Consider the following 9,319-nt stretch of genomic DNA (forward strand, 5'->3'; position numbering starts at 1 on the left):
GAGAGAGAGAGAGAGAGAGAGAGAGAGAGGAGTTCTTTAAAGACTTGAGTAATGGTGAGAAAAGGGAAGAAAATAAAGTAGTGGATGGGTAAAGAAAAAGAAGGGCCTTGTTAAAATAGTCTTGTGGTCGGTTATAATGTTTATTCTATGGCTAATTGCATGTCTTGAATTATATGGTTGGATTACTTTATTAAGAAAAGATGCTTGATTTACTAGTTCAATTTTAGATATCAATATTGGAAGGGTGCATTTATATACATACCACCGTATCATATGTTTTTACATATATACCTAACATTTAAATTTTACTTTTTACACTAATATCACCCAAATCTATCGCATCACATAAAAAAGACCATTTTATAACCTTAAAAAGTGAAATACACCTTGTTATGCATAGGTAAGGTGGCTTGTACTTTAAAAAATGAAGTTTGGAGGTTACATATGTAAATACATGGGAATTGAGTGGTATCCATGTAGATGCATTTCAAATCCGCTTGCCATGATTTGAATCCAATAATTCAAGATGTCTTAATCATCATGAAATTGTAATAAAAAGATAATAAAGCTAATCCATGAATGGAGCATTTTGACATGCGGTGAGAATACATCTAAATTAATCGAGAAATTATTGCATCAGGACTTGGTACATAGAGTTAAGTGCGGAGTTCAATGAAATCAAACCACATTGCGGTGACAGAAAAAAAATAATAAAATTTGTCCAATAGCACAAGGGAATATTCTTCCCGTGTTTTTCAGACGTTATTATGTGTTATTCAAGTATTTTTGTGTGTTATTCAAGTGTTACTGATGTGTTATTGTGTTATTATAACACCAGAAATCTTCTACACAATAACACCTGAATAACATACAATAACACAAAATAACACAGGAGAAATATTCCCCGTGTTATCGGGCCGATTTTTTTTTTTGTTACCTCAACGTGGTGTGATTTACTTAGCCTCCATTAGACTCCGCACGTAACTCTACGTGTGGAATCCTAATGCAATATTTTTTCATATTAACCTGAGAAAAAAAACCTCAATAAAACATTCAACAAAGAAGGGAAATTTAAGTATTTGCCACAAAAGCTTTATAAATTTACACACCTACCACTAAAAAAATTAATATTTACTTATATAACACTGTGGTATCACAATTACATCAAAACATATATATGAAAACATAAATTTTATATTATAAAATTTAATGTTAATTGATGTGAAATCAAAATTGTATTATAGAAGCAAATACCAAAATTTAGATATATGTAAATCCCTCTAAAAAGAATTGAAATTGACAATTTAAATACAAGTCTAAAATCTTCCACCTGCACAAAGACTGAAGCTGCAGTGAAATATTGAACTCTCTGTGTGTTATTTTGCATGTCCCATTCATTATTTTCTATACCAATAGAATATCAATTTTACACTTCATTAATCAACCACTACTGCTTCTACTCATTTCAACAAAAGACATATTGCTAATCTATCCTTTCAAGGTTGTATTTGACAATTCCTTCCAAGGAAGATCTGTAATGGCTGTGTGGAAGACAACTAAGGTTCTGAAAGGCCAATTCAGCTTTCTCCTTGGCAAGAGCCTGGGCTCTATCTACCCCTCCTGATTTCAGTACCATTTCAATGGCAGCCTCCAAAGAGCCTTCCTCACTGAACTCAGAATCAATAATGTCTCTGAGTTTGGGCTCCTTTTCTAAAGCAAATATTACTGGAGCAGTAAGGTTACCCTTTGCAAGGTCGCTGGCCGCCGGCTTGCCGAGCTGCTCCGACGATTGGGTGAAGTCTAGAATGTCGTCCACGACCTGGAAGGATAAGCCCAGGTTCTTGCCATATTCATACATCTGCTCACAAATGCTGCTGCTGACTCCACTGAATATGGCTGCGGATTTCGTGCTTGCCGCAACTAGAGATGCGGTTTTATAGTAGCTTTTGAGCAGGTAGTCTTCAAGAGAGATGTCACAGTCGAAGAGACTCGAGGCCTGTTTTATTTCGCCGCTGGCGAAGTCTTTGATGACCTGGGAGGAATGTTTGTTATTTTAGACAAGGTTGTGGTTTATGAAAATAGAAATTAGTGATGCTTACATACATACCAATCAATTCATATGCATGCATGCATCGAGAAAAGTATCCAACTGTCCCCTAACTAACTCTTTGCAAGGAGTCATTTTAGTCCCAATGTCTATAAAGATGTCAATTTAGTCCCCAAACTATTTTAATGAGGGTTGAATTAATCATCCTTGGAGATTATTTCAACACATACCAAAAGACTTTGAGGATTAATTTGACATTTTTATAGACTCGAGGGGATATTTTGACACTTTACTCTTTACAGGTCCAACACCTAAACTTTAAAATCACATAAAAGTACTATCATTTTAACTTTTAAAAAGTGAACCGCACATTTTCATGCATAGAGAAGGTGGTATATATTTAAAAATTGAAGCTTAGGTGTGTGACATGTAAATGTATTGAAATTAAGTAGTATGTATGTATTGGAATTAATTATTAGCCTAATAATTAAGCTAATTATTAATTCAACTATTATGAGATTCTATTTATTAGATTTTATTTGCTTTCCTTATTTCTCCGTTTCCATATTTATGTATTTCTGATTTTATTTCTTCCCTTTTAGTTATATCTTGTAAAATGTATTTATAACCCTTCTCCTATTAATGAAATATAGTGATTCTCAAAATTAACTTGGTATCAAAGATGGAAACCCTAGTTTCCCGCATCAAAATTCTGATTGTATGATATATCTCTCGCTGCTGCTGGCCGAACCACGCCTCCATCTGCCAGACCCGCGGCTTGACTAATTGACGGTATGTTCTAGTCGCCGGAACCACTTGTCGCTGGCCAGATTGTCTCCAAAGCTGCCGCTAAATTAAGAAATTTAGTGATTCTCAAAATTAACTTGGTATCAAAGATCGAAACCCTAGTTTCCCGCATTAAAATTCTGATTGTATGATATTTCTCTCCCTGCCGCTGGCTGAAACACGCCTCCAACAGCCAGACCCGCGGCTTGACTAACTGACGGTATGTCCTAGTCGCCGGAACCCCTTGTCGCTGGCCAGATTGTCTCCAAAGCTGCCGCTTGATTTGCTAGCGGTAGGTTTCGGTGGCCAGAAATGTAGTCGCCGGCTAAATCCATCTCCAGAGCAGCCACTTGACCTGCTGGTGGTAGGTTCCAGCCATTGGGAACCCTTACCGCAGACCTGATATGTCTCCAACCGACCCTATCTTTCCCGGCCACTGCTTTGAGGGTTGTTTCAGCATCAAGTTCCACCTCTGTCCAACCAACAAGATATTCCTATGTATCGACAACCCAACATCACATTTGACTCAGTTGGAACCACGACAGACTCTCCCACCACCGAAAATTCTATCGACGATGTACTTGAGTTCACTGGAGGATCAACAACGATCTCAATTCCTCCGCAGACCGGAGGACCGAAAAACCACATGATCTTCTTATTCACCACTCATAAACTGAACGGATTTAATTTTCTCCAATGTTCCCAAGCCATATCTTTGCAAAAAATTCAGCTCTCATGGAATGATTCGTGAACCTCCTAAAACTAACCTGCGTAGGAGGCGGAGAATTCTATGGTCATGTCATGGTTGATTAACTATATGGAGACTACGATTGGTTATTCGTATATGTTTCTTCCTTCTGTCAGTGCCTTATGGACTGCAGATGTAGGGAACTCTAGCCAACTCTGAGGTTTTCAAAAGGATCCAAGAGACGAAACAAGAATCAAGGACAGTGACCTAGTACTACAATGATTTAGTGGCCTTATAGATGGAATGTGATCTCTATTATGACTCACGTGAGAATATCCGACAGCTCTTTCCCTTTTCAAAAAATTATAGAAAAAGATCACATGTTCCGATTTATGGCAGGCCTTAACAAAGACCTTGATGAAGTCTCAGGCCGTATACTTGGTCGGCATCCCCTTCCATTTGTACTACATTCACAGAAATTCGACGTGAAGAGAGTTGAAAAATCATCATGCTCAGATCATTCTCTTTAGTTGAATCATCTGCCTTAGCCAATAACAATACTCAACACTCATCAAACCTTTCTCCACTCAAACCTAACCACACTCGAGATACATATTGGAAACTCCATGGGAAACCAACACACAAACCTTCAGCCAAAACTTCCACTGCCAAAGGTCTCCCTAAATCATCTAAATATACTACAGTACATCCAACTCCCACTCTGAACACTTCGGAGTTATCAAACTCTCTTAAAAGTTAGATGAAACATTTAATCAAACTACTCAGATCCACTCAGTTCACTTCTAGCCCGTCAACCTCCCACATTCGTCAAGGTATCACTCCTATGGCTTTCATTTCTTTTTCTAGTCTATGGATCACTGATTTAAGTGCCACAAATCACATGAGTAGGTGCTCTCAAGCTTTCTCAACATATTATCCATGCTCTGCAAATGATATAGTTAAAACTGCTGATGACTCTTATAACTTTATTGCGGTAAAGGATCGATTATGTTGACAACCAGTCTGACCCTGGAATCAATGTTACATGTACCTATGTTGAAGCGTAACCTGTTATCTGTTAGTAAACTAACATATGACTTGTTTGCACTGCTCATTTTTCTCTTGATATTTGTCTCTTTCAGGATCGTCGTTTGAGTGGATGATTCGAACTGCTAAACTAGTAGTTGGGCTTTACTTCTTCCAAGAGAAAAACACGGATGACATTTTTACCAGGAGTTATAGTGTTTCTCGATCCACCGAATGTCCTATTATGTTGTTGCATTATCGTTTGAGTCACCCCAGCTTTCAATATTTAAAACATTTGTATCTATTAATGTTTACTAATAAGAATTTTGTTAACTTCAAATGTGAAAATTTTCAATTGGCTAAACATCATTGTGTTCCTTACCCATCCCATGCCTACATACCTTTCACTCATTTTTCTCTTATTCACAGTAATTTATGGGGACCCTCTCACACTCTCGATTACACCAATAAACGGTGGTTTTTTACCTTAATTGATGACCACACTCTAATGACGTTGGTTTATATCATAAAAGATAAATCTGAAGATGTTGTCCCCTTAAAAAACTTTTATTACTTCATTTTGACCAAATTTAAAACTTCAATTCAAGTCTTTTGAACCGACAATGAGTAATGAATTTTTTAAATCTATTTTAGGCGAGTTCTTGATAAATAAGGGTATCCTTCATCATAGCTCATGTATGAACACTTCTCAACAAAATGAAATAGCTAAGAGAAAAAACCCGACACCTTCTCGAAGTTGTTCACTCCATTATATTTAAATCTAATGTCCCGACACGTTTTTAGAATGATGATGTGCTTATCGTCACCTACCTTATTAATAGAATCCCGAAAAAAATTCATAACTTCAAAACTCCATTAGCCATCTTGAGGTCTTTTTTCCCTACCAATAGGTTCTTCACCACTCTTGAACTAAATTTTTTTTTTGCACGACCTTTGTTCGAAACACTACCCCTAATCGTAGTAAGCTTGATCCCACATCTATAAAATGTGTCTTCCTCGGATATTCAACCACTCAAAAGAGGTTATCAATGTCTTGATCCTACTACAAATAAACTCTATATAAGTGTCAATGTCTCTTTTTTTGAAAGTGTTCCCTACTTTCTTGTCACTATCTAAAGTGACAGGGAGCTTGATTTTTTGGATACTGCTGCTTTCCCAACTCCTGCGCATATTTCTCCTACCACTTTTCAAGGAGGCCCTCATCCCTCAGGATCTGCCACCTACCAGACAATTTGAACCTCCTCCCATTCTCCGTGTCTAAACTCAGCGTGCTCATGTTCCTGCTCTGGAGCCCGCTACCTCTTTATAGGACCTGGAATCCACCTTGAGAGATCCTCAAAACTTGTATCACACAGAATGAGGAAGTACTCTGCTTGAGGTATGTAATCAGACAAGCTCTGTTTATTCCATAAAAAAATATCACTTTTCAGAGTGTATTGCCGACATACAAAGTATTTTCTACTATCCTGACGGATCACCACCTCTCATCCACTATTGAAGAAGAATTAGCTGATCTCTCCTGGAAAGTTGTAGTAATGGATGAGATGAATACCCTTCAGAGGAATCATACATAGAATGTTGTAGATCTTCCTCCAGATAAGAAAACTGTGAGGTGTCGTTGGATTTTTAGCACTAAGTTTAACACAGATGGATCCTTGGAATGCAACAAGGCACGATTAGACGCCAAAAATTACTCACAAACATACGAAGTTGATTATGATGAGATATTTGGTCCAATTGCTAAATTAAAAACCATTCAGGTCCTACTTTCTCTTGTTGTGAATTTAGATTGACCATTGCTCCAGCTGGATATCAAAAATGTTTTCTTGAATGAGGATTATACAAAGGAGGTGTACATGTGCCTCCCACTAGACATTGATTATACTTTCCCCTGGGGACAAGTGTGTCGACTGCGGAAGTCTATCTACAGACTGAAGCAGTCCCCAAGGGCCTGATTCGACAGGTTCTCAAAAGTGGCAATGGGTCATGATTTTTCTCAAACCCAATCTCATCACACCTTCTTCTTTCAGCATTCCTCTAGTGGCCAAATTGTTGTCCTTATCGTTTATGTAGATCATGTTGTGCTCACAGATGATGATCTACCATAATTGAAATCTCTGAAAGGCGTTCTTGCTGCTTCTTTTGAAATGGACTTGAGATCACTCCGACACTTCTTAGGCATAGAAATTGCTAGGTCATCTCGGGATATTTGTCTGTCTCAGCACAAATATGTACTTGATCTTTTGACTGAGAACAATCTTCTCATATGCAAATGTGGGTGTCCTTAAGGGTCCTAATGAACAATTTGTTGATGTTACCAATACAGTTCCGATGAATAAGACTCACTACGAACAACTTGTGGGAAAACTCATTTACCTCAACCATACTCGCCTTGATATTGGCCACACAGTAGGTATTGTAAATTAGTTTATGCATGATCCCTATGAGTACCATCTTCATGTTGTCCACCGAATCCTTCACTGTTTAAAAGGCACACTGACCTCAGGTTTGTGTTTCTCGCGCCATACCTCTCGTTTTATTGTTGTTTATACAGACACAGATTGAGTCGGGTCCGTCCATAACCAACGATCCATTTCAAGATATTGCTCATTCATATGGAGAAATCCCGTCACATGGAAAAACAAAAAACAATCAGTTGTAGCCCGAAGTAGTGCTGAAGCTGAGTTTCGTTTCATGTCCTTGGATATTTATGAAGTTCTATGGTTACGCATTATGCTCTGTGAATTGCGTATGGCGTTCTCTGCTTCTCTTCGGCTATTCTGTGATAATAAAGCCGCCACTAGCATTGCCTATAATCTGGTTCAGCGTGATCAAACCAAACATGTAGAGATCGATATGCACTTCATCAGGAAGAAGTTCGATTTAGGGGAGATTTGCATTCCATTTATACCATCTACTGATCAATTAGTAGACATATTTACCAAGAATATGCGTCGGTCATTGTTTGACGACTTCAAATCCAAATTGAACAATATGGACATCTATGCTTTAACTTGAGGGGGTATTAGAATTAATTATTAGCCTAATTATTAGGCTAATTATTAATTCAATTATTATGAGATTCTATTTATTAGAATTTATTTGCTTTTCTTATTTCTCTGTTTTCATATTCATGTATTTTTTATTTTATTTCTTTCATTTTATTTATATCTTATAATATGTATTTATAAACCTTTCCCTAGCACTGAAATTCAGTGATTCCATTCTCAAAGTTGACAGTATGTAAATATTCCAAGAAATTATGATTAGGAAAACATACTTGACTAATGAGTTTGATGACATCTAGGTTCTCGAGGTTGGCAAGGTACCAAGAAGAATGAGCAAACATGAAGTCACCTGCTAGAACAGCCACACGACTCCCATAGATTTGGTGAATTGTTTTCTTTCCTGCAAGTAATGATTAATTATTCAACTCTCACAGTATTGCAAGGACTAACTAATAGAGATAGGTTATTCTGAGATGCAGAGAGTTTCTCAGCAGTAAGAATTTTGGTGGATGGTACCTGTTATGAGATGGATTAAAAAAGAGCACGAATATAATAAGTGTCGTGGGGATGGTTGTGAGTTCTCTGAATTATATTAATTTTCAAGCATGATGTACTTTCGGAACATGGTCATTTTAGTCCCATGGTATTGCATTTCTACAATTTAGTCTCTTGACCCAAAAAAAATGATAAATATTGTCCATCACGCAGAAATTGTGATATAAAATTTATTTTGAAAATTAAACCCAATTTAGTTTTAAGGGATCATTTTGGATCAATTTTATTTAATTGGGGGATAACATTGAAAAAATGTGATACTCTTGAGACTTAATTGACTACATATGAATAGAAGGGACTAATTTGAGATTTAACCCTACTTGAAATGAGAATGCACAAGTTTCTAAGAATCTAGAAGGAATCATGATAGAAATTACTGTAAAATCAGTAGCTTCCAACAAATTCAACTTAAATTTAGACTTCCAAATTTTGGTAGAAGCATGGGTTTTCAAAAGCATCCCTAGTGGTAGCTACCAATGCACTTCAATGAAAAAAATGATTCTTATATAATATAATACAAGATAATTAGTATTTTGATGGAAGATACGAGTAATATAAATTCTTAACATAGTAATTTGCAAGCATCAGAGTACATTATCTAATCCTCATGATGGAAGATATGAGTAATATCAATTCTTAATATAATAATTTGCAAGCTTAGTGTACATCCTATAATCCTCATAATCTTTTATTGAGATTCTTTTCAGGTTCACCATTGAATTACTAATTATTTTAACACATTTGCTGATTTCAATTTATTTCTAAAAAGAAATATTTAGCATGCATATTTTGGTTAACTAAAGCATCAAAAGCATAATTGTGCTACAAGAAAAGGCTAAAAATATGCAGACTTGGTAAAGGAGCATACTAGATCAGTATGGTTCAGTAATTCAAATAAAGTAAAATAGAAATATTCTGTATGGGAACTCACCACTCTCATCCTTGACCTTGTGGTTTGCTTATTGCTGTAGTCTACATATCCTCCAATTATAGATGTCACTGGACATGATAATGTGGTTAAGCTAAAGACCTTTTGAAATACTCAAGCTTCCTTGGACATTGGTTTTGTTTATTGGTAGGTCCCTCGATGTGACAAATCAATATTATTGCAATTTTTTCATTCATTGACTAATATCTTTTCTAGAGTCGCCATCAAAACTTAATAAAAAAATTCCTCTAGTGGCCAAA

At 36.5% G+C, this 9,319-nt stretch overlaps 1 protein-coding gene across 2 annotated transcripts in view; it reads right to left on the bottom strand.

The window, feature by feature from the left end:
• Positions 1-1,360: 1,360 nt before the first annotated feature.
• LOC110032238 (probable solanesyl-diphosphate synthase 3, chloroplastic) overlaps positions 1,361-9,319 on the bottom strand; it is a 55,556-nt gene continuing 47,597 nt past the window's right edge. For both annotated transcript variants that reach the window (XM_020735803.1, XM_020735802.1), the window contains exons 5-6: positions 7,849-7,976; positions 1,361-2,032 (exon numbers count right to left, since the gene is read on the bottom strand). In XM_020735803.1, coding sequence (XP_020591462.1) covers positions 1,484-2,032; positions 7,849-7,976 — 677 coding nt within the window. In that variant the 3' untranslated portion in view covers positions 1,361-1,483. The remainder of the gene's footprint in view (positions 2,033-7,848; positions 7,977-9,319) is intronic.

This window comes from Phalaenopsis equestris, unplaced genomic scaffold, assembly GCF_001263595.1.
Source record: "Phalaenopsis equestris unplaced genomic scaffold, ASM126359v1 Scaffold000893, whole genome shotgun sequence".
Lineage (NCBI taxonomy): Eukaryota > Viridiplantae > Streptophyta > Magnoliopsida > Asparagales > Orchidaceae > Phalaenopsis > Phalaenopsis equestris.